Source organism: Leptodactylus fuscus, chromosome 3 (assembly GCF_031893055.1).
Source record: "Leptodactylus fuscus isolate aLepFus1 chromosome 3, aLepFus1.hap2, whole genome shotgun sequence".
Taxonomy (NCBI): domain Eukaryota; kingdom Metazoa; phylum Chordata; class Amphibia; order Anura; family Leptodactylidae; genus Leptodactylus; species Leptodactylus fuscus.
Window position 1 is genome coordinate 50,897,235 of NC_134267.1, and position 26,779 is coordinate 50,924,013.

Below are 26,779 nucleotides of genomic sequence, written 5' to 3' on the forward strand. Positions count from 1 at the left end.
ACCGGCAGTTACACCACAGATATAATTGTAACAAAGCCCCTGCAGAACTCATAGAAGTTTCTGTTTAAAGCGCTGCGGGAAGAACCGCGATGTGTTGCCGCTGCGGTTTTTCCCACAGCGCTTTACTGCTGCGGGACATCCCGTGGGGCCTTAGCCTAAAGGTAATTTCTGGACACAGTTCCATATAGATTACTTGCCTGTAAACTCTTAAATACTCTGCTGCGGTTATTGGGGGGGGGGGGGGGGGGGCTGTGAACTGTACAGCAAGGGTTCTATTCAAATATATCGGATAAATAAGGGGAAAATGACAAACATTTCTAACTATAAACCTTGAAATAAATGTTCATTTACATTTCAAATCTCCACGGGAGACATCTCAGAATCTAGTTTTCCCAGATATAACACAAAATCTGTGGATCTGCATTGATAGAGCTGTAGATTTCAAAAAGGGAAAAAAAAAAAAAAAAAAAGTTTTATACTTTGCAGAGTCCAGGAAAACCCGTTTTCCTAGCCAATAAGTGAGGTAATATAAAGCAATACACTTTTCTTTTTTAACCTGATCAAACAATTACGGGTGCAGCGTCAAAGACAAGTGATACAAAACAGAAACCATAACATCTTTACAAATCAATACAAAACATTTTTTTTTTCCATTTTTTTTTAAATATTTTAAAGTTTTCCAAAAATGATTGAAAGACATACGAAACAACGTCAAACATTTAAAGGGTCTTACAAAGGCAAGACCCCCCAAAAACTTTTTTTTTTTTATAAATCTTTTTTTTAGGATTTTTATACATAAAACAAAAAAACACAAAAACATTCTAAAAGGATATAAAAGTGTATGCAGAATACCATGGCAGTATGTTGCATAATGTGGAATAGGGAAGAAACCCATATTAATCTACACATTTGGGAGAAGTGTCTTTATTGTGTCCTCGGCAGCCATCCACATTAATCTTGATGGATGCCCGGCCATTGCCAAGGATGCACTGACTCGGGACAGATAGAACGGAGCTCCTCCTTTTCCAGCAAGTCTTTGGCACTACCCATGAACATGCTCAGTCCCCCCAAAAGCCTACATTTATGAGGCCTTTAGCAGTATACAGGTTTGGTCATACGTATAATACAACTTTTTCTACACAGACATGATGAACTGACGGTACAATGCCGCTCAGTTATTGCTTTACATGTTACGTTGTGTAGTTACCGGTTAAGGGTCAGTCTGATAGAATTTTTAATGACCCGAATATTACTTGTTGGCACAGGAGAAGATGCATCTGGGAGCTCTTTACTGGGTAGCCTCTATAAACAGATTAAAACATCAGGTTGATATAAAAACATATTACATGGATTTTAACATCACTAACATAACGCTGCAAAGTTTAACTTTATATGCATAGAGGGGAGAAAAGAAGAGAATACTGGACATAGCAGTCAAGAGAAACACCTTACATTCACCCCTTGTGAAGATTCCCAGGAACTTTCACCAGTGTGAATATACAGATTTCATGGATAGTACCTGTGATCTAATGCGGTCAATAGTCGGAATGGGCATAGCTTCTTCAGCAATTCTTTCCTATAAAACAAGAGGTTGAAAGGAGAGGGGAGGGGACAACAAAGAGACCCTGTAATTCCTGGATAGATGTTCATGCACTAGATAGAGAATTAATCTACAATGAGGGCTGGGCGATTAATGGAAAAATAACCAAAACTGGGGACACCAACCAGAATAACCAATGTGAATTTGTTTAGTTTGGTTATTACAATATTAGTGAGGTTCTAACTACAGTTTCGTTCAGACCGAACACATCTGAATTGGAATTTATTAAGGGGCTCTATCACTAGGAAAAATCATTTTTAACTAATCACATCCTTGCATAGCCTTTAGAAAGTCTATCCCACACCTACCTTTTGTATGTATATTGCCTCAGTGGTTTCTGAATAAGTCCGTTTTTATTCATATGCTAGTCTAGTGCAGGATACATTGTGCACACCTTTCCCTGTTTTCCATGGGAGACTGCTGCTGCTGATGACTCAGCTTCCTGTCTGCACACACATAGGAGATAATAGGAGAGAGGAGGCTGCTGGGGACTTCCTGAGCTGGCTGGAAGCTCATTAGCATATGATAAAAATGGATTTATTCAGAGACCACTGAGGCAATCTACATACAAAAGGTAGGTGTGAAGTAGCATTTCTAAAGGCTATGCAAGGATGTGATTAGTTAAAAATGACTTTTCCCAGTGATAGAGCCCTTTAAACTCTGAAATCTGTTCAGACTCCAGAATACAATGACCTAAATAAACCCAATCGTAATGTAGGTAAAATGTCCAGTTAATCGCAACTTTAACCACCCAGCCTTAATATCTATATACACACATATACCCCCCCAACAGATACATGTGTCAATAGAATGCAGCGGTTTTCCAGTTCATTAAAACTGATGGCCTATTCTTAAAAAGGTATGCAATCAATATTAGATCCATAGGTGACTTGACCGACTCTTGGCACCCTGGCTGATCGGTTGTTTGATGGGAATGCCGTTTATCAGGCTTGAGTAGCTTTATCCTACTGAAGTTAAAGGCTGAACTGTAATACAAGACACAGCCAACATAAGACACTGCTAAAAGTGCTGTGTGGAGCAGTAAATGAATGAAGGAAGCAGGCAATGAAGGACGATGCAATATTCATTAATGTGCTGCACGCTCTTCAAACAGCTGCTCTGCTGAGGGGACTTGTTGGGCTCCCCTATTCTAATACAGATTGTCTAGACAAAGGATAGGCACATTTTAAAGAACAAAACCACGAATATAAAATGTATTATAGTATAGAAAATGTATTATATACAAGCTTGTACTTACATTATACAGTGAAACCTCTCCAAAGGACCACCTCCATACCCAGACCAATTTTTCATGCAATTTGTGTTGTGGTCCTCAAAGAGTATTCACTGAATACAACTGGACAAGCTACTCAACCTATATGTGCGTGTGTACATTGGGTTTTTCTACTTAAGACATGTCTCTTCTGTGCACAGGATAGTGGAATTATCGGATAGCAGGGAGCCCTAGCATTGACAACAGGGGCTGTGAACGTGTCTGAGTGAAGTACATGGGAGTTGTTGTGCACGTGCTTGATCATTCACTTCTTTGGGGCTGCCAAGACAGCCAAAAGCGATGGAGTGTCAGCCAAGAATGTGCAACACTGCTCCTCCACATGGCACTCAAGAGAACCTCCAGGCCTCAGTTGTCCTGATCAGTCTCAGTGGATTTCAGATAAGTGTATATTGGGGGGGGGGGATGGATTATGTTAGCTTACCACAGTTTTTCTTCTTTCCTCTTTTTCAGGAACAGAAGGCTGCACAAATGCAGAGTTAGACCCTGCTAGGATCTAAAAAGAACACTTGATTAATAAATATTATGCAAGATTTTTAAATAGGATTTAATACAATTACAAGTTACTTCGAAAAAGAATCTGACAGCTATTTCAGGCAATAAACAACCCGCAAGTCCTTATGAATTGACGACTTAGCATCCCAAATAGACTAGTCTTAACTTTTTTTTTTTTTTTCCCCTATCAGTATGTCTTTGTAGAATGGGAGGAAATCCACACAAACACGGGAGAACATACAAACTCCTTGCAGATGTCGTTCCTGGCGGGATTCGAACCCTGGACTCCAGCGCAGCAAAGCTGCAGTGCTAACCACCGAGTCGTGTTGCCCCTGACTAGTTTTAACTTTGTGCATGGCAACTTTTAAAAAATAAATCTTTATTCTCACTTATAGAAGAGTCCGATGAGATTCTGGTGTTTGCATGTTCCTCCCTAAAGCCAGGCAAGTAGACCTCAGCTTCGGTGCATGTACAGTAAAGCTGAGGTGTACTACTTAGACTTCAGTGAAGAGTTGTGTAGGTGGCTCGGAGTACAGTAGCTAGAAAAGAAATGTAATGGAACACAATTACTAGACAATAAGGACCTGGGGGTGGTTTAGTGCCTTAAATATTTAAAAATAAAATCAAAATAATCTCCCAATTATATTTGTGTAAGGTTCTAATTTTTTTTTTATTTTACAGAAATAATGGTGACAAACCCTTGGGTGCTACCTGTGGCTGCTGAAGTGCCTTTAAAGGCATGGAAAAAGAGGATTTTAACCACCATTATTTGTTGACCTTCCTAATAACGATACAAGAACAGTCAAACCTTTTCTTTGTCCTTCATTCGCTTTGGAGAAGTCTCTACGGTTGGAGGATGAGTTCGCTTTGCTGCAGCACTTTTAGGACTTATTTCTGATTCATTGGGATCCTGCTCCTGGGGACTGTTAAGGGGGGATTGAAGGGGTGGAACAACATTAAGCCCTATTACAGTTGGGATGGTGCAACCAGTGTGACTTGGGGTCTTCACTGCTATGGCATGATCAGGTTCTGAAAAAACAAAAATGAAATAATGTGGTCACATAACATCTAACAAAAAATGGATTTAACTAAAACTTCTTTTGTTCAGAGGTTTCAGTATCTGGAAGTAAATTCCTTTTCCCTCTAAACATTGTGCTTCTTAAAGAGAACATATGACACATGCCTTACTTCAGTTTTCTGGATTTGTGCAATATCACTCCAGAATATGGGCGCATGCGTTAGCCTTTAAAGTGGTTGTGCCATTAAGTACACTTCACACCTATCCATAGTAGTGAATGGGATTCCTATCTCGTAAGCACACGGACGCTACAGTCACAAGGAGGCTTTAAAAGGGACCCAGACACCGGATATCCAGTACTCTGACACTTATCCCATATCCAGTGCATAGGGAAGAAGTATCCTTAAAGCACACCTAAACTTTCAGACAGTTTTTGATTTTATAGTAGTATTTGTGTCAAATGAATTAAATTAAATTTTGTAAGTATAAATTTGCAACAAATGCATACCTAGCCCAGACATGTGTATGGAAGAGTACAGGGTGTTTGGGATGCCGTAGTTACAGATGTTGCACTGCAATTAAAATCTATGGGGCAGTACTGACGTACCCACACTCACTACTACTTGGTACGTGTGATCTGGTGTGGGACCCCCACAGCTCTAATAATGGACTATTCCAAGGATAGACCATCAATGTTAGAAAACGAATAACGAGTTTAAAAAGAGATAAAAAATGAAAATTGGAAAATTCTAGTCAACAAAGCCTCCAGGATCTTACTTGTTCCGATAACAGGAATTGCTTGTCCCCAGGCACCATTTGAAGGCACAACTGTACTCACTGGTTTCTGGATAGAAGGGAACAGTATTGCTGAAGTGTTCTCAGGTACAGGCTTCCTAAATTTAACAAAAACAAAACATTTTGTGTCAAATTTGAGATTCACCGTATCATTACAATTTATATACATTTGACACAGATATGACAGAGCAGATGGAAATACTCCTAATCCCTAACAGCAGCTACTTTTTATATAGCCACTGTTATGTTAAGGCCCCACGAAGCAGGCAGAGGCAAAAAAGTGCTGAGGGAAAGACTGTGGCGGAAACGCATTACTGTTTTTCCTGCTTCAATTTCACCTGTAGGGAAATCGTTGGCATTTCTGTAGGTACAATGGATGATTTTGGAAATTTCCACTGCGCATATTTTTCTGCAATGTGAGGAGGGAATTCTCTAGAATCTCATCCACTTTGCAGGGACTGTAAAATGCTACAGTTTCCACCATATAGAGCCCCAGCCTCAAGAGGGACTTATAGCAATATGTGCACTGCCTCAAGCATCAAGACTAACAGTAGATCAATAAGGCTGTCTTCCGTCATTTTAATCCATTATATGCTGCAATCAAGAGTAACTACAATTTATGTTTGCGGTGGACAAGATCCCTCTGTCAGGACTGGCTCCTTGCAGTGCAATTGGGAGGGGCCCCAATGCCTTACAATGACAACCAGGGTCTGAATACAGATGCCAGAACTGCTGTACGTATTTGACTATCAGGCAGGTTTTGGAACATACCTTATCAACAGAACCAAGTTTCTGCTATAAATCTGTGTGTAATGCATCATAAGGCCAAATTTCATAAATTCACTGACTATGGTGTGTGAAGTTCAGAAACTAGACAATTCTATAATAATGCAATATACAGGATGTTACATGTGGAGAGATGTTATCTCACCTGTGTGCCTCTGGCAGGGTAGGACTGTTAGATCTAGATGATTTGTAGTAAGATGTTGGAGACTCGCATGGTGTCCCTGTGTCTGTATCTCTAGAACTGTCCAGACAGATGCCATCCAAGGATGCTCGCTTGGAAAAAATGCCTGATGAGGACTTGGAGATTTCCGGAACACTTTGCTGTAAAAACAGTATGCAACGGTTTAACTAAAAATTCAACAGGTCCCAGTGAAACAAGCCATGGGCATGGCATGGGGGGCAAAAAAAGTTAAGGAAAAATGATAGACATAGATATATATCTTTGTTACCTTCTTCCTTTTTTGCAGGACTTCTGGAGGAAGATACTGATAGAGTTGTTTCCTTCTCACGTGAGTAGCTTCAATTCTCATTCCCTTTTTCAGCATATTAATATTGTTAGCTTGTCTGTAAACTGAAAAGCAGAAAGACAAACGTTTCTACACAAGCCTAAGAATTTATATAGTATATACAAATTTAATACGCTATCCAACGCCACCAGAAACTAGAATTTTTTCCATTCACACCCATGAGGAACAAAGGCCAATACAAGGGAATGCAAACTACAGCAGACTATGTTGTCACTACTTTATTATAGAAGTACATTAGACAAGAACCAAATGCTTAAAGGAAATCCATCATTGACTGTAGTGATTTTTAACTAAGTGTATACTCGCATAGCCTTTAGAAAGGCCATTCCAGGCATAACTTTCATTCATTGATCGGCACAAGTGTTTTTGAATTAGACAGCTTTTATGGATACTAATTATCCAGCACAGAGCACCGGAAGTCTTTGCAATGTTCCCTGAGCACTGCTTGTGTGATCACGAGAACAGAAGGGGGAGGTGAGAGCCAGGGAAGGCTGATGGCACAAGTGGTGCTTAGGGAACCTAATAAAGACTTCCGGTGCTCTGTGCTGGACAATAAGCTTATCAATAAAAGTGGTCTAATTCAAAAACGCCGACACCGATCAATGAATGAAAGGTATGCCTCGAATGGCCTTTCTAAAGGCTATGTGAGTATACACTTTGTTAAAAATCACTATAGAACCAATGACAGATTGCCTTTAAAAGGAACACCAAACCGTAGAAATAAATAATACCAGTAAACAAGAGTCAAACTCGTCTGGACAATGCATGAGAAAGCTAGACTACCAAGCAGGTTAGTAGAAATATTGCAGAAAACACAGGGATTAATCTCATGCTGACCCATTACACATTGAACTTGTTAACAGGATATAGGGTGTTGGAATGCTTAGTAAAGTGGGTCAGGCATGGGGATCTTGTCCTACTGTAGAAAGGGAAGGAAATGTCTTTACACATTTATCTGTCTTAATCAGAATAGAAGCATCTTCTGTGTTCTTTTAAGCCTTCTATAATTAATCTTTGTCATGTACTTTATATAGAGCGGAAAAGGAAGAACTCACCTGTGTCAGTGAAAGACTGGATATCAAGTGTTAGGTCAATGTTAACACTTTCAGCATTCTCTACTTTCTTAAAAACGATCCCAAGAAACCACATCGACATATATTCATTGCTAGAAGAGAAAAATGTAGATGTACAAGTGACTCGTGCGGCATTGAACTTACTTCCAGCCAACTTCCTAGCTCCTGGAAACTCACAAAACAGATCCCCCCCCCCCAAAAAAAAAACAAACAAACAAAAAAAACAAAAAAAAAAACACTTACATTGAAGTAAAACAGATTGATACTCAATTCTCCCCCCCCCTCCATTTCCCTCTCCCTCTGGATCTGTCATGCCTTCCCACTAATCTCTGTATCCTAGCCTCTATTGCACTGAGTTTACAGCTGCAGTTCGTGAGGGTGACAGTGATGACTGATCAGTGATGTGACTGCAGCTATCATGATGTCCAATGCAACCAATAACTTTCACAAGTCCATGCCACCTTGTGATCTATCACTGGGGAACCCAGCGATAAAGAGGACATGGTGCTGCAAATACATTCACAAGGATGCCTTAGGGGGAGAGCAAGGGCACTTGAGTAACTAGCACTCCATTCACTGTACTCTTTAACTGTCCCATAGAAGTGAATGCAATGGTGCACACTGGCACTCCATTGACATGCAGACTTTAGAAAGAGTTTTGATCCGCCATCCGGATCACTAGGGAATCTAGTGATCAGGCCCCCAGTGATCAGACACTTACCCCAGTCCTATGGATAGGGGATAAGTGTCCATAACATCACAACTCCTTTAAGGCTAGTATACAGAGACTGAAAGGGGACCTAGGAAGCAGCAGACTGAGCAGTGGGGGTTTAGTAATGTGAAAACTTATTTTACATCAATGTAAATTTGTGGGAAAATTACTACCGCTATCAAGGAGCTAGACAACCCCTTTAAAAATACTCTTGCCGTGTTTCGTTTTCAGTAGTGATCCCATCCACAAAACAGGCACAGCACATATTAATTTTATTCTGTATTACCCAAATTCCGATGATTCTGCTAAACAGAAGCACCAATGCAAAATCTAAACGGATCCCCTTCTTACCATGTGAGATCTAACATACTGGCTTCTTTGAGGTCCCTGATGGTAGAAATCTAGCAGAAGAGGTGTATAGCTGCAAAGGTTTAAAGCAACCCCCCCCCCCCAAAAAAAAAAAAAACCAAAAACAAACAAACCATACAACCTAAGATTCAAAGGCATAGAAATACTTACTCTTTACAGTGATCTCGACCTCCAAGAAAAGACTGAGGATTTACATGTGCAAGTGTAATAAACTCATTCCTTTCCAAGTTTCCAACAAGCACACGGATTTTTGATTCGACTAAACCCACCCTACAAGGAGATCAAAAATAAAGAAAAAAAATACCCTTCACCGTTAACATAAAATACATACACGAATATACATAAACAATCCTCATGCGCATCATTTTAAAGTGTTCAACCTGCAAGTAGGACTGAGCGATTCTGCCAAAAATGAAAGAAACCCCCTCCCCACATCCATGTTTTTCCAGACATGATCTGTTCTTTACAGTAGTGCGAAATCCCTACAAAGAAAGGCTGCAATACCGATTTCACTTCACAAGAAGTTTTGCTTTTTATAGACATTTTATCGATTCCTTCATTGAATGTGTCACTGTCCAATGAGAAGGAATATATATATATATATATATATATATATATATATATATATATATATCAGCATTCTCTGAAGTAGTGAAAAATCGACAAAATTGGGTTGTACTACAAAATGAGGCAACTGTGAAGATTGTGACCGTGTAGTCAAATGTAATTTCTAGGCAAGGAATTGTAAGTCATTTTTATGTTTTTCTCATCCAAAGAAAACAGAAGTGCTATGTATGTATTTACCATTCCAGATGGTGCTCTTCTGTAACTGCACTGGCGGTTAACACAATATAATGCCTGAAATTAAGAGACAAAAAATAAATAAAAACTTAAAACAAAATGTAGTATACAGTATATACTGTGTGCACATATACAACAGAAACGATGCTACCTAGTTGGGTCATTTTGTGTTACATTAAAACTGCAAAAGGAAAGGACATTGCAGACCTAGGTCTTTTTGTGGCTTTTTTTGCACCAAAAGTAAGAGGTGGATTCAGAGGGAATTGGAATATATATAAAAATATACATAAAAACACACACACTTTAGGACATACTTACTTGTACTTCTGAAAAAAATTAGGTGGTTCAAACAATTTAGACCAGTCCGCTTTGCCAAGGAGAATTTCATCTGTGATAGCGAGACCTGGAAGAGAGTCATGTTTATAACAAATTTACAGCACTTTTCATACATGTATTTGTAAACCCCTCTTCTTTCAAAATAATATTTATCAAAATTTGGAATTAAAAAGAAAAAAAAAATTAGAACAAAAACTGGTGCCTTGCAAAGTCAACAGCTAAAAAAACCCTACCCTTACACTAATGGCTCACATAGTAGTACAATACAAGTGGGTACCTTGTCTAAATTCTTCTATCATGATAGTGCGGGTTGAGGTTGATGCGTTGTATGTAGAGTTCTGCTGAGGATATGCTGGAGTAATTATAGGCATGAGGTGATAGCGGTCCGCTGGGTTTACCTGAAGAGGAGACATGAGAGGAATTGAAATCCTTTATAAAATATACATGCACACAATTTCTGGATGTAAATCAGAGGTATTCATGTGGGATAGATGACAAGTGTCTAATTGGTATAGATTAATGGTGTGGCAGTGTGCGTGCTTGACAAAGCTCCGACCATACAGGAGACAAAATCCTGACTTCTCACTATTGGCAAGGGTCACAGCAGTCAGCCCCCATCAAACACTGATTTTTTTTTTTTTTTTTTTTTTTTTATAAAGGAGGAGTAAAAACATGCTGCTTTAATACTATGGGTGAATACACACTGTTTTGACTATCTTGAAGTGTTGCTTCTTCCCTGGTATGTATTATCTTGTGTATTTGGGGATAAACTGAAAACCCGGTACAACCAAGGTACCTGTCTAAGGTGAAGTTTGTGTGTACATGAAGGGAGAGCAACAATATTTGACTTATATTCTGCACTTATTGGCAGTTTCTCCTCATCTGTATGCTAGATCTGTAGCTTACACTTCTCTGAGCTGGAGGCTGGGGACTAGCGGTCATACACTGGACAATAAACAGGAGAATCTGCTCGATAGCTGGACATATGCAGAAAAGTATTCACATACACTAATATGAATACAGGACTTTAGATGCGATATAAAGCTTCTATTTAGCTCTGGCATCCTTTTAAGTTTGTTTCTCTAACCTCCTGCATATATCCCATGCCCACTCCTCCTCAATTAATAGAATTCTATAGACATGTGCAATCCAAGTCATAGGACCAGAAGCCCATCTTGGAAAAAAAAAACAAAAAACAGCAGAATTTTCAAAGTGAGGGGGAGGGGACGCAAACACGCAGAAACAGCATAAGGGCAAAAAGACGCACTTCTCTCTGGTAAGTTATTTTTCGAAGTTTCTGTACTGTTCAATTATGCAAAGTTTGCGGAAACAGCGATGCCTATTTAAGTTAATGTCGTGGGATAAAAAGAGGATTTACCTACTTCTCTTTTTATTAAAAAAAAAAAAAAAAATCAGCAAAGAATAGATTTATTTATTTTTTGAATAAATAAGCAGAAATGACCAAGCCCAACTTCTAGTATTAAATTTCACTTACTCTGGGGTCCCAAACTGGCAGATTTAGGTTGCTCTCTTCAGGCTGTTTTAATAAGACTGGGTTAGGCCATTCCCTAATAAGAGAGGGGAAAAGATGACTACTAGATACAGGAAAATACATTATTCACAATTAATACCTGACACGTAACTACTGTATATACTGATGCAGCACAAAAACCTAACTCACCATTTCGAAAAGACAAGGAAAAACTTGTGCACAAGAGTAGCTGCAACTGCATTTGGGTACAGCTGACAAGTCCTTGCCACCAACATGGCCCATGAAACACCACCAAGAAAGCCCAACATGTTTGAATAAATACCACGTCCTGAAATGAAAAAGATTCCAACATCAGGATTTAATAGAGGAAGGGGGGAAAAGATTATATACACTCTTTGCAAAACAAAGCCATTTTTTTTAAATTACTATTTATTTATTTTTTAGACACAACAGTGACACCTACAGGCTATAGATCTAAAAACAACTCCATTTCATATATAGATATAACCGGTAACTGCGACTAGAAATACCTTTGTTGCATAAAGTTAACTAACAATTAAAGGACAGAAAAGAACTGCAAGAAAATGTTTACTACATAGTGCCTATGAAAAAATTACTTTCTATATATTGCATGACTGGTTTACTAAAAGTCTTAATACTTACTCTTTGCCCACAGCTTGATGGCTCTCAAAGTCAATCTAAAATTTTCTTTATTTGGAACTAAATGCAAAATTTCATCTGTAACTCTGCAACCTGTAAAAAAATTGAAAATCTTTAGCAGCAGATCAGGTTGATAGTTATCCCCAGGCAGTCAGGTGAATGAAGTTTCTTAAGCACAGCGATCCCTTACAAATATTTTTACATAACCGTATTACTACCTGTGTGTAGGGGGAGGGAAGTCACTGTCATTTTAGATTTTGACCCAAAACAACTTTGCTCACTCATACGGTATGTGTGCAGTAAAACGTTTGCCACCCCGACTCTTGCTATTGAGTTACAATTGAGAGGACCATGCCGCTACGTATACAGGCAACTATACATAAATGTAAACTTACCATTCAAGCTTCTTATGCACCTTATATCTAAGCTTCTTAACCAGGAATCTTCCCGCAAGTCCAAATTATCGGGAATACATTGTAAAGGAAGTCTTGCAAAAACCAAATCAATCTGTCGAAGGAAAAAAGATGAAAACATTTACTTAAAAAGGACCACGAAAGACCTTCAGACTAAAGAGAACAGCATAAAAACAAATATCGTAAAACTGCAGCCCATCTCCATCATGTATGACATGTGCCAGCACTGGCGTGTTGAGGGCATAAATACATGAATGGAAAATAAGAGATTTGATCTAAGAAATGTCCTTATGCCCAGAGGACCTCAGAAGAGCCCAGAAATTGGTGTCATCTTTGTTTTTTGTTTAAAACACATTTTAAGGAAGAGTTGCACAGGCCAGGAACACAAAAGATGGGTCCAATGAGACAGCGTTACAAAGAGACCATTTGGGACACTCATGGATCTGTGGGTTCCTTTTAAAAAGGACCTTCCACCAATTCTACAAATTCTAGTTCTTAGCATCTGTTAATAGTCATCACGGATTCCAATGCAGTTAGAATTTTCTCTTCAGCCCTCACCGTTCCCAAGTAACAAATTAAATGTGCTATTTAATGTCAGAAGGGCAGTGACAGGCAGGGGGCATTAAACAGAGCTCCAATCAGAGGCAGCCAGTGCCAAAGCTCAGAATCACCCCCCCCTGCCTGACAATGCCCTCCTGACAGTACATATAAATAGCTTATCATACACCAAAACTAACAGAACTGATTGCTCAGGAAAGGCAAGGGCTAGAGAAAAAAAAAAAAATTTCATCTGTGTCAGAATTCGTGGAGCAGCACCTATAACATGATGCAAAGAGCTTGACTTGCATAAAGAGGACCTTTTCCCCATCCTCAACATCTCCCTATGCATATGATGCCAAGTATGAGCCAGTGTTGTCATCCCTCTATGCTTACCTCAATGTTAAAGAATTCAAACTTTATTACAGGAACAAATGCGTCCTCGACAGCCTAACAAACAAAAAGGAGTTAAAACAGATTTATATCATGTGCATGTATAAAAGGCAATTCTTCATACCAAACATACGTGAGTATGACTAGCATGGTTTGGTCCAAAAACGTTGGTGCATAACTTGAGCGATTTTTACTTTTAAGGCTAAGGCCCCATAGGACATCCTGCAACAATGAAGCGCTGTGGGAAAAACTGCGGTGGCAACGCATCACGGTTCTTCCCGCAGCGCTTTAAACAGAAAGTTCGGAGATTTAGGGAGCCTTCACATGGAGTATACGCTCCGCTCATTCTGAACGTAAAACATGTTAAGAATGAGCACGTAAAAACCAGCTTCTATTGACTTGAATGGGTGCCGGCATACGAGCGCTCCCCATTGAAATCAATTCCCTCCCTCCCTATTGCTTTCAATGTGACACCTCCCATTGATTTCAATGGGGAGCGCTCCTATGCCGGCACCCATTCAAGTCAATGGGAGCTGGTTTTTATGTGCTCATTCTGAACGTGTTTTTTGTTCAGAATGAGCAGAGTGTATACTCCGTGTGAAGGCTCCCTTACTCTGTGGACTTTGTTACAAGTATATCTATGGGGAAACCGACGGAGTTTCCATAGATATAATTGACATGCAGCGATTTCCAAAACTGCACCGGGGTGAATTGGAAGATTTTTTTTTTTAAAAAAATTAAAATAAAATTTATTTTTTTTTACTCTCCTGTATCAGGCGATCAGTTGTCCACTGCCAGTATTAGTACTGTGCATCAAGACCTAAGCTTCATATAACCACTGAGACCAGTGCTTTCTTATAATAAGCTCTCATAGCTTAGATATAAGTCTACATATTACTTCAATCATGGCTTTGGACAAACAAAGCAACCCACAGCAGAAACAGAAATGTAAATTAGCAGGAAAGGTCGCCTGCATTATGTTTTACAGTTACGAGGATTGATGGCAGCCAATTAAACCCCATGTATCGGTTATGTAAGAAGCAAACGTGCAACAGTAACCACTTACCCGAACATTCCTTATCCCATCCTGAAGCTTCAGCTTTTCAACAAATGACTGAAAAAAATCTGAGCGCTCAGCATGTCTGGGAGCAACGCAGAGCGCATCAATATCAGCACCTGAAACGAGAGAAAAAATAAAAATAAAAAAAATCAGTTTTCTGGAACACAAACCACAGATTAACCAGACAGTCAGAAAACATGCTGACAAACCTTTAGTGTGGACACCAAGGCGATACGAGCCAAAAGTGAAGATTTTTCCTCCAGCAGCACATAATGAAGCAGGTGGAAGATTCTGTAGCAAACAGAACAAGCAATGACTGTACAAGAATGACATTTCATACAAATCCAGGGCAGACACACTAGCTACATATAACACACACACGACCTAATCTCCAAGAAATAAGCTGGAATATACAGTGAAAGGAACGGCCCCCAATTACTTCAATAGAAGCAGTGCTGCCTGTACAGCAGCAACTGCATCTGCGCTGTGCAAGGTCTACGATCCCCACCAAGTCCTCTGGATAGGTCATCAGTATGAAAACTCCCTTTAAGGCTGAAGCCCCATGTTGCAGAAATGCAGCTTTTTTTGTTGCAGATGTTGCTGCAGTTTTGAGCCAAAGCCAGGAGTGGATTGAGCAGAAGGTAGATGTATAAGTACTTCCTATGTATTTCTCATTCCTTTTGTAGCCACTCTTGGCTTTGGCTTAAAAAAAACGCGAAAGAGTTGCCTTTCTGCAATGTGGGGCCTCAGCCTTAGAGTTGATTGCTACAAGTTACCTGAATACGTAGGTGGTATACAATGTAATCCCCATGCCTCACCTGTAATTTAAAGGTAGTGTAAAATGGCCAAGACCATCACCAATGCCTAAAGTAATCCATATGCTGCCAACCTCGCTCATAAGACAATGGGACACATGTATCAGCCAGCACTTTCTATACTGGTCTTGAGATATAAACAAATTTACCAGTAAGCACTATCTTTCTTACAAATTATGTGCATCCTCTGGCAGGCCATGCACCTCAAGAAAAATGTTGCCAGCTTGTCAATGGGGTAGATTTGAGTTATCATTAATGTTAGAAAACCGACCCCATCCATATCACGCCCCTCATTGGAATATGGTGAGGGCAGTGTGCAACTGGCATTTAAAATAGGAGCAACATTTTAATGCCAGATTTCATGTCTTCTTACACAAGAAATCTCCCAGTTTCTCTTTAAAGCGGTTTGTCTGGGCTTAACTTTTCATGGACCCGAAACCTACCAATGGATCAGCAGTATGGAGAGAATTCCAGCGCCCTCCCTGTATAGGGCAGGAAGCCGAAAGCTCTGTCCATTGTATAGAGGCCGGCACATTCACTGCTGCTCGGTTTCCAATTACAAACAAAAAACACAACAAGAACAAAACAAAAAACAAAACAAAAAAACAAAAACAAAAAAACACCCAGACAAAAGAACCCCAGACATTCCCTTTAAATACCTGGTCACATCACCAATTAATAGGGCTGTACTTACCTTACATTCCCCAATTTCAGTAATCCATTCTTTGACTATGTTGTTTAGTTTTCCCAAGACAAACATCCTTAAAATAAAGATAGAAGTAAAAATATAATAAGCACTTTGCAGAGTAATTCCCAATGTAGTTTGCCAGAAGTACTAAGCCAGTAGCCAACCACGGGACAGCGTTGCCCTGCCAATCCCATGGGATTATTACTTGCAAGTCAGCTTCGCTGGCAGCATCTACTGTTGAGTTTGATGTTATGAAAATGACTACTACTAATATAATGGAGGTTGTACAAAATCATAATTTTATACTGTATTTGTCAGTAAAGGAAAACCTTTGCTAAAAAGTCACTGCATCTTATAGTCTGAAGTGTGTTTCCTTATGATTGGGAAAATCATTTTATCAACTCTTTTCCAGATAAGTGAGAGCTGTAGGTCTGCACAGCTCTCTTCCTCCATACCCCACACTGATCTGTCAGATCAGAGCACAGAAGGCGAGAGGAAACAGCACTCTCCATAATGGGGAAGATGGGCCGCGGCTGTCAGCTCTCTGGACCCCTAATAACCACAGTGGCCATGTAGAGGACTCAGAGCCTTTTATGTATGTACCCCCTGCGAGCAGCAGGAGCAGACTGTTAGCTAAAACCCCCTTTTCCTTCCTCCACATATCAGTTATTGACATTAAACCCTCTACTCGATTTGCCCACCAGTGAAGGTTAAAAGGGTTGTTCAGGCAAAAATGGACAACCCTTTTAACTTTTAAATCAGCCAGGGGCATTGAAAAAGTCACATGACCACTGAGACCAATCAGTGAATGGCTTGCGCTGTCACTTCCTGTGACATCATGGGTCCTCCTCCCAAAGCCCGCTGAGGCCAATCAGCAGCTTCAGTGGAACTCTGGAAGAGACCCGGGAGAAGCCACTGAAAGAAGAAACGGGACGTGTCGGGAGGACACTACAGCTTTGGGGACAGTTTTCCTAATTTTTCTTGCCATTCCATAGTCAGATGAGTTACCGATGGAAAAATATGGTAACTAGTAGAGATAAGCGAGTATATTCGATCGAATACCTCCCCTGCATAGTTATTGGTGTAAAAAAAAGCGCCAGGGAAGGCGGGAGGGGCATCAACTTTTTACCGCGTGGTATTCGACTGAGTACACCAATAACTATGCAGGGGAGGTATTCGATCATCTCTAATAACTAGTCCTACACTTGAAGATTTAGAAGGACAAGAACCATTTAACCAATTATACTAAGGGATTTCTATCAAGATTAGGACAGGTGGGCACGATCCTAACCACCACAATTTTAAACTTACACTTAAAAATACAAAAAAAAAAAAAAAAAAAAAAAAAAAAAGCTATGCACAGAGCTCACTGAAGTGAATTCAAAGTCTGCTATTGCTGACGCTGTTACCATGTCTAGAGATTCCTGTTTCTGGAAAACACTGCAGAGCTCAATACTTAATACTCAATATACCTGCCAGGATCAGAACTGCTGCCAATAGAGTTGAGCGAGTACTGTTCGGATCAGCCGATCCGAACAGCACGCACGCATTGAAATCAATGCACGCAGCCGGCATGCGGCGGGTTAAGCGGCCGGCTGCCGTCAAACTGGAAGCACCAGGTGCTTCCATTCATTTCAATGCGTGCGTGCTGTTCGGATCACTGATCCGAACAGTACTCGCTCAACTCTAGCTGCCAACTCTGATTATTAGGGAGCATATATAAAAGAAAAGGATATTTGCACTGCCCCCTCCCAGTAGCAGTGATGGTAAAATCCTCTCATGAAATGCAGCACTGAGGCATTATGGGATCAATGGCGCAGCACAGAGAAAGAATATAGAAGAGTAAAGATGGCGGCAGATCAGGAGTGAGGAGAAGCTGGATTGTAGGGATAGGAGGGCTGTATACATGACAGAAAGCTGGAGAGAGACAGACAATCACGTGAGGGGTGCAGGGCTGGAGATATGACCAACCTGTGGCGGAGCTCCTCATCATCTTCAAAGACCCCAAAAGGTCTCATAGCTTCAATCAGCTTCTGGGTATATAGGTGATCAATGTCTTTGGGACCAGCCCAACTAATTGGGGAGGTAATGCCATAGTGTTTCTGAGGCTGGACCTCCAGAAAGCCATTCCTGCCATGGAAAAAGAAATTATTAGCTACATGCAGAAAAGGATTACAATTTTTTTTTGGAAAAGAATAGTGAACATACTCCATACTAAATTTTCATCCACACACAAATTAAATGGCAGTCATCTTGCTAGGCAACCCTGTCACTTTTTTGGACCTCCCTGGCAGATATGGACCTTTAGGCTATGATCCCACAGTAAAACAGCAGAAAAATGCATCAATTTATTTATTTTTTTTTTCCTCTGTAGCGTTATTTTTATTGAGTCTTAGATTTTTTTTCCTTCCCTATTAAATCTGCTGCGTTTCCTCACTAAAGGAGCGTTAGTCTTAGACATTTCCAAAAAAATAAAAATGCTTAGGTCAATTTTTTCAATGGTTCCACGACATTGGTTTTTATTATCCACCTCTCCTCTTGCTGCAGCAGATGACTATGTTCATCACCTCCCGAAGGGTTAATATTATAGGTAATCTGTCAGCTCAAAATTGCTTTGAAAAATAAACACAGTACCTTGTAGGGTTTGGGATAAGTTTAACCAAACTACCTTCTCCATAGCATACTGCCATTCCAGACTTCAGACATTTATAAATATGGAAATGAAGAGAGAAGGGGTTTAGGGGTGCGTAATCTGCAGTTTAAGCTTCAGAGAACGCTGTAAATTACTACCCCTAATTCCTCCCAAGGTCTGTCCATTAGAGGATGACATCATAGTGCCCCCAGAAGTGCAGTACATGATACTAGTACAAGCAGCGCTTCCATTTACATGTACTGTGCTTGTTGAAAACTTTCGGAAAGACAAGCGAGGGCAGAGGGCTGTCCTTTATCCTCTGGTGAAAATAGGGGCGGTAAACTGCAGTGCGCATTAAAGCCCGCAAACTGCAGGTTAGAAACTATCACTTCATTTACATATTTATTTATATACAAGTCCGAATTTATCAGCAATGGACCGACAGACTCCCAGGGCGGGTTCACACCTGTGCCCGATCTCCGCTTTGTGGGTTTCCATCTTCTGCACAAGAAACTGGACAGGAGACGGAAGCCCGGCGGTCAGTTTTCAAACCCATTCACTTGGCTAGGTTTGCAAAGTGTCTACACATGAACGTCTTCTGCCTGTGCGAAACAGGTTTTTTTTAACCGGACAAAAAGTCCTGCATGTCCGATTAAAAAAAACAAAAAACGGTTGCCGCAGAGAGGCACAAGACACTCATGGGTGGATACTTAGCAAACACATTTAAATGAATGGCTTTGAAACCTGACTGCCGGGTTTCCGTCTCCTGTTCAGTTTCTCGTGCAGAAGACGGAAACCTGCAAAACGGAGATCGGGCGCAGGTGTGAACCCACCCTAACTCTGTCAATAAGCAGAGTCTTATTCTAAAAGAAATGGACTTATAATGTTCCCTGAAGCATCTGTACAGGCTCCTAATTGTTACCCATGTAACATGGTTTGCAGGGACTAAAAAAATTTACATGTAACAAAAAGTCTAACAAAATACTATGGTCTACTTTAAACCTGTTTCTAACCAGCTTGTCTCAGATTGTGGGACTCCTTCTATAAGCTACAAAGGGAGTATATATAAGTATATAGTGTACAGTCTTTGCTCAAAAGACAGAAAAAAAAAAAAAGTACTTTACGACGACGCATACCAAGAATTGTGTAATACTAAGCAACATGTGGACACAGTCACATCACCGTGACCTCCACCCAGCTGGCACTGAGAATTAAATGTGGAATTGTGAAATATACCAGGAAGACGACTATACAGGTTTCTTTCTACAAAAGCCAGAGGCTCTTAAACACACAAAGCCTTACACTAAGCTCGGGTTCATGTTGAGGGGTTTTAAAAACATCATCCAAATGTAGACAAAAGTTCTCACTGAAGAAAAACTAGGGGATGAATCTGTAGAAAAAAAAAATGGTTGTAAGTGTGCATAGAGTGTTACTGAATGTCAGCCTTTAAAGAACACATGACACTATGGATTCAGGAAGAATGAAGGAGATATAAGACATCCCAGTAGATGCTAAAAGACACACGAGGTTCAGTCCCTATTCACTAGCACTGAAAGTTGTGACGGTCACAACTTTGGTGTTGAATCTACAGCACAGGAATACCTACAAGGAGGCAATGTAATGTCTCTAGGAGAGAAAAGCCCTGGATATGTGAACAGGTGTCTAGAGGAAAGGGAGGAACAAATCCTGCTACAGTAATAGAAGCTTTAACATAGTTCCTTCTGCCTTGTCAGCATTTGGACACTTTATAAATAACTGCTGGAATCCATGCATCACAGCTCTGCTATATATACAGCACTACTGACAACATGATACACTGCACAGCTTTTACAGCAGCTAACTTAAAATATACAGTATTATATATATTATAAAGTATAATATATATATATATATTTTACAGGTGGTAGTATGGCACTAAATGGCAACAGAGATCTGAGCGTAGTGAGATGTAAATGGTCCCCGATAACTAACTGCAGCAGTCTTACTTATAAAAGGTTGGTTGTGTAGCACATTTGAGGTCTCAGTATAACTCAACATAGAGAGAGAATTCTGCATATATGACACCGTATAGTCCTACAATAGTAAGTTCAGTTTAGCTCAATATAAAAAAAACCAAAAAAGCAAAAAAACATGTATACGTGTGTGATTTATTACTTTATCCACCAACCACATTGTCCTACATAGCAAAGAAAATCTACTTTATGACGCTATAGGGCCAGGGCTGTGGAGTGATAAGGCCAGGCCGACTCCTTCATGACCAGCCACGGTCACACAGTTACAGTAAAACCCCTATTAAACAACAGTTATCAAACTCCTATGAAAGTAAATATGTAAATCTGCATTAAACTGTACAATTTAAAATGATTTTATTTTGAGACCAGAGTTGGTCACGTTTCTGGACCTTCACAGCCCTGCATATAACAGCCTAGTGTATATGGACGCTATTAACATATACCTGGGGCCATGTACTCCGCATAGGACTAATATATACAAACTTGCCACTGCCTATTGTGGCAATGGAAACCAGCAGCACAGAACATACAGTTAAGATAATCTATTAAATAAAAAAAAATAAAGCTTTCTTGCTGCATTTTTGGTGGTAAATAAGGCTCTAAAGCGATGGTGGGTGGTCACACAAGTATATATACACATACATTATATATATATATATATATATATATATATATATATATATATATATATCTACATAGATATAGATAGAGAGACACAGTTTAGTCAGCACTAGGACCTGAGACACTTCAAAACTACAATTGAAGTAGAAACTGAAATCTCAGATTTTTATCGCAAAAGCACTGTGTGAACATACCCATAAAGGGTAGCAAATGAAAGCAGTAATCCTGTGTAATGACCCCATACAAGTAGCCGGCATTTCCATAGAGAACACCTAAGATGGTGGCTGAGGAGATAGTGCACATATAACAGAAGCAATGGGCTTCACACAAGGCCCTCAGACCACGCTGTACGTACAATGTCCCTAAGACCACACACACACGAAGTAATACACCGGGTTTCACAAACTTACGTGAACATTTCTCTCATGGCTTCCGTTCAGGTTCAGCCCCGGCTGGAATCAGGAACCAAAGCCGCCAAGCCGTAAAGCAACCCCCTAAAAAAAAAATTTCAAAATGTCCAGGCTTTCATCCAATACACCGCCCGGACGTCCGCTGATCTTTATTTATAAGTACACAAAGCGCTCAACATGGCGGCCAGCGCCTATAATCTCTCAGGCGGCTCCTAAACTTCCCAGCGTGCACTGCGCTCAGGGATAGAGTTGTATGAATTAGTTTAGCAACGATTGCAGGTGTTAGCGCCCTCTGGCGGCCCCCACTGGGAACTTGTTTGTGCGCTGAAGCTTGTAAAGGGGAGAATGGTGAGGTGGGCAAGAGGAAATACCAATGCAGATGCCATAGGGATAGCTAGCCTTAGTCACATTACATAGTCACTCTCCAAGCAGCATGAGATGAAAGCTGGAATGTGATGGCCTTCACTGGGCAAATATGATAGGTGTTAGGGCAGACTCTAGTCACACTACCAAGGCTCAAGTGATGACCTTGATCCGTGCAAGTAGCATGCTGTACATTGTGAGGATTGGAAACAGGGGCCTGTTTTGCATGTTTGAAAGTCAATTGTGCACACCAGATTTCTGGCGTAAAAAGTCGCAAAGTTCGGGTTAAACTTCACTTGTGAAGATACATACCAACTAACTATCAAAGGACAAAATGTAAGGTGCGCATAGCTCGCCTTGGCACATTTAGCTCCACCCACTTCTAAATTGAGTCCACCCATTTTGATCCATTTCTCTTTATGCCCACCACACAATAACCCTAATATTATACGTACTCACGGTATAATGTTCTCCTCAAATTGACCCCACAGTATAAAGTCTCTCTTGATTTAAACTGGGGGCAGCTGGTGGGGGACATTAAACTGGGGCAACCGGGGGAAGGGGGACATTAAACTGGGGGCAATTAAACTGTGGGGGTAGATGGTGGGGGGCATTAAATTGGGGAAACTGGAGGAGGACTTTTAAATTGTGGGGGCAATTAGAGGGGGACATTAATCTGTAGAGTTAGCTGGTGGGGACATTAAACTGGGGGTAATTAGAGGGGGACATTAAACTGTGGGGTAAGGTGGTGGGGGACATTAAATTGAGGCAACTGGAGGAGGACATTTAAACTGTGGGGGCACTTAGAGGGGGACATTAAACTGTGGGGGCAACAGGAGGAGGACATTTAAACTGTGGGGGCAGCTGGAGGAGGGCATTAAACTGGGGGGGGGGGGACATTACATAGGGAGCAACTAGGGGGGAACATTAATTTCCCCCTCCAGCTTCCCCAGTTTAATGCTCTCCCTCCAGTTACCCCCATTTTAATGTTCTCCTCCAGCTACCTCCCTGGGATTAATGTCCTCCTCCTCCCCCACAGTATAATGTCTTCCTCCAGCTGCCCCCACAGTATAAATGTCCCCCTCCAGTTGCCCCCAGCTTAAGGACCACTGCCTTCCATCAGATGCCAGCAGAACCCAAAAGACCCTGTCTCCATTGATGCCAACGGTACTCCAGGGACTCCTATACCACCCTAAACATCCCCCAGACTCTCCAGGATACAGTCCCATGTAAATACATCACTCCCTCCCCTCAGCCTTCTTCAACATGCAGTCCCATACTAAACAATCCTAACTCTCCCCTTCCATCCTGCAGTGCCACAAGACAGTCCTCACTGCTTTCTATTCTTCCAGAGCTACTATGGAAGAGACCCCACCCTCCTCGGGGGCCCTGGCCCTTCTTGGGCCATCATTTCTATTCCGGAGCAGCTTCATCTAGACAGGACCGAGCAGGCAGGGACCCGGTGATGAAGCAGAGGCTGTCTGCTCTGTTTCACCACTCTATGGACGCAGATGAGTTGAATCTGGGACATACCTCCCACCGACCGGGACTGCGGAGTCCACACGACCGACTATACCGCAGAATCCGGGACGTTTGGGAGGTATGCAGATAGCATGAAATAGGAGTTACATTAGATTTAAAGGGGTTCTCCAGCGAGTGTTTATTCATTTACCTGGTCCCAGGGATGGATACTTAACATCACGAGCCCTGATCTCACAGATGAATTACCTGAGCTAGAAGGACTATCTTTACTATACTCTTGAAGTCATCCCTTGTAAAAGTACCCTAAAGGTAGTGGCAAACCTATAGAGGGCGCAGTGATTTGACTGTGCAACTGGGTCTAGAAGTCAAGAGGACCCACAGGTCACCCTCAATACTTTTGGTTTGATAAACGTCTTTGATTTCATTTCATTATTGTGCATCATAGATTTATTATTCCTGTGGTCCAAGAGGTCATGTGCCTCATGGCTTTTTATGGACCCCTCATCCCATCCTTATATTATATGTAGGGATACAGTCGTGGTCCCGTTTTGTGAAGTTAGGGACCCACCCCTTCTTGCAAATGGATAGATGAACTTCACAAAAGTACTTTTGTGAAGTTCATCTATCCATCCTCATCCCATCTTATTCCCTTAAGCCTCCCAACTGTGACTGCGCTGTCATCACTTTTTTTTAGAAATGTAGGGCTTTTGATCAGCAAACCCTCAGATGACCCGGAGTCGCAATGTCTGCTACAATCAGCACACCTACTTTGATAATTAGATAATTTCAGCAATAGAAAGCTTAGTGAGGGGCATCATAGAACAGGTCAGTACTTGATGCTATTTTTCTGAATCCAGTTCTGGGTAGAAAAACCACCTGACTGTTTTTTTTTCTTAATTTAGTGAATGTGCCCCCCTCCCCATTGAATCCATCTAACTTGTCCATCTAATACATTTTCTATGTAGCACCCACAAAAGTTCCAACAACACAATATCTATAGATGTTTTGTTAATTTCTAAGGGTTTTTGGCCAGATATGGTGTGGACAGTGGTGGTGATAGTAGTCGTGGCGGCAGTGCACTCTGTACCTGGTGCAACGCAGAGATGGTACGACGGACCCAGAAAATGATTGCATTGAACACAGTTCTATTTACTGGTAAGCATTAGCAAAAGACACTTCAACTTAAAAATGTCAGATAAATATACTGTATATATACAGTACAGACCAAAAGTTTGGACACACCTTCTCATTCAGAGTTTTCTGTATTTTCATGACTATGTGGTAGCTGTGGTAGCCATGCTGGTTCAGTATGCCTTCAATTTTGAATAAATCCCCAACAGTGTCACCAGCAAAGCATACCCCCCACACACACACCATCACACCTCCTCCTCCATGCTTCACGGTGGGAACCAGGCATGTAGAGTCCATCCGTTCACCTTTTCTGTGTCGCACAAAGACACGGTGGTTGGAACCAAAGAGCTCAAATTTGGACTCATCAGACCAAAGCAGAGATTTCCACTGGTCTAATGTCCATTCCTTGTGTTCTTTAGCCCGAACAAGTCTCTTCTGCTTGTTGCCTGTCCTTAGCAGTGGTTTTCTAGCAGCTATTTTACCATGAAGGCCTACTGCACAAAGTCTTCTCTTAACAGTTGTTGTAGAGATGTGTCTGCTGCTAGAACTCTGTGTGGCATTGACCTGGTCTCTAATCTGAGCTGCTGTTAACCTGTGATTTCTGAGGCTGGTGACTCGGCTGAATTTATCCTCCGCAGCAGAGGTGACTCTTGGTCTTCCTTTCCTGAGGCGGTCCTCATGTGAGCCAGTTTCTTTGTAGCGCTTGATAGTTTTTGCAACTGCACTTGGGGACACTTTCAAAGTTTTCCCAATTTTTCGGACTGACTAACCTTCATTTCTTAAAGTAATGACGGCCACTCGTTTTTCTTTACTTAGCTGCTTTTTTCTTGCCATAATACAAATTCTAACAGTCTATTCAGTAGGACTATCAGCTGTGTATCCACCTGACTTCTGCACAACACAACTGATGGTCCCAACCCCATTTATAAGGCAAGAAATCCCACTTATTAAACCTGACAGGGCACACCTGTGGAGTGAAAACCATTTCCGGTGACTACCTCTTGAAGCTCATCAAGAGAATGCCAAAAGTGTGCAAAGCAGTAATCAAAGCAAAAGGCGGCTACTTTGAAGAACCTAGAATATAAGACATAATATAATTATGTGATAATTCATAGTTTTGATGCCTTCAGTGTGAATGTACAATTTTCATACAGAAAATACAGAAAACTCTTTGAATGAGAAGGTGTGTCCAAACTTTTGGTCTGTACTATATATATATATATATATATATATATATATATATATATATATATATATATATATATTTGCTTCTGGTTGATTCTGATAGCGTGATCCGGTGGCTGCCTCTCATGCACTTCATTTGGCTTCTTATCAATTGTCACTACTGCCTTTGAGCATTCACATCCACTGTTAGGGCTAGTTCACACGTGAACTGCCCGCGCGGGTTTTGACACCGAGAGAGACGCGGCGCGTCTCTCTCTGGTCAAAACCCGCCTGCTGTGACCATCCCGGTCGCGGCTTTCCCCTCCGCTGTCGGCTCAAATGAATGAGCCGACATAGGAAGGTGCTGCCGGGGGCGGAAGCTGCGCAGCTTCCGCCTGAAGAAAGGACATGTCGCTTCTTTCCTCCGCTAGCAGCAGCCCGCCGCTAGCGGAATAAGAAGCCTGGAGGTCTGCATAGACCACCATTGTAAAGGGGAGGTTTTTGACGCGAAATCCGCTGTCAAAAACCTCCCCTGTGCTCACGTGTGAACGAGCCCTTATACAGGTAACGGAGCAGCTTCTGCCCTTCTCTGCCTTGCACCAAGTGACCTCAGTTCACAGTCCCTCTCACTAATAACAGGAGCCATGCTTCCACTGACCCTCAACCTTGGACATCCAGCTCCTCTGTTACCAGGCTCTATCACTAACTGTGGTCACTTATTGGTCACATCCTTTAAACTTGGGACCCATGGGGCTTGCTCTGTGTTGCACAACACTCTACAGTTTGCACCTGTATCAGTCATTTTGGCCCCAGGCACTTACCAACACAGATGTCTCTTGCATACGTACCTTGGTGTTCCAACTCTTTACTGGTAAGATACTAGTGATTTCCCCCAGTATTCATATGTCAGTACTTCTAGTCTAATCTTGCATACCCTTATGTGCCATGCGCCTAGCACTTGATATCGTCTAGTTTGTGGGCACCTATATTGTATATAATTAAATTTTATATACATAGCACTTTGGATTAATTCAGTCTTATCAGTAATTCACTAGATTTTCTCAGTTACTCTATTATTGCTTTTATTTTAATATCCACAACCA

The 26,779-nt window shown here is 41.1% G+C and overlaps 1 protein-coding gene across 1 annotated transcript; it reads right to left on the reverse strand.

Annotated features, from left to right (window-relative positions):
• Positions 1-751: 751 nt before the first annotated feature.
• Positions 752-21,743, reverse strand: PAPOLG (poly(A) polymerase gamma). The gene is made up of 22 exons (XM_075267577.1): positions 21,537-21,743; positions 17,833-17,991; positions 15,868-15,934; positions 14,568-14,649; positions 14,365-14,474; positions 13,302-13,355; positions 12,351-12,462; positions 11,959-12,048; positions 11,485-11,623; positions 11,299-11,371; positions 10,081-10,201; positions 9,786-9,870; positions 9,471-9,524; positions 8,817-8,936; positions 7,568-7,677; positions 6,435-6,556; positions 6,131-6,306; positions 5,182-5,297; positions 4,195-4,415; positions 3,316-3,387; positions 1,520-1,576; positions 752-1,302 (listed from the first exon to the last, which is right to left on the reverse strand). The coding sequence occupies exons 1-22, from the start codon at positions 21,551-21,553 to the stop codon at positions 1,204-1,206; spliced, it is 2,256 nt and encodes a 751-aa protein (XP_075123678.1). The 5' UTR covers positions 21,554-21,743; the 3' UTR covers positions 752-1,203.
• Between the last annotated feature and the right edge of the window lie 5,036 nt (positions 21,744-26,779).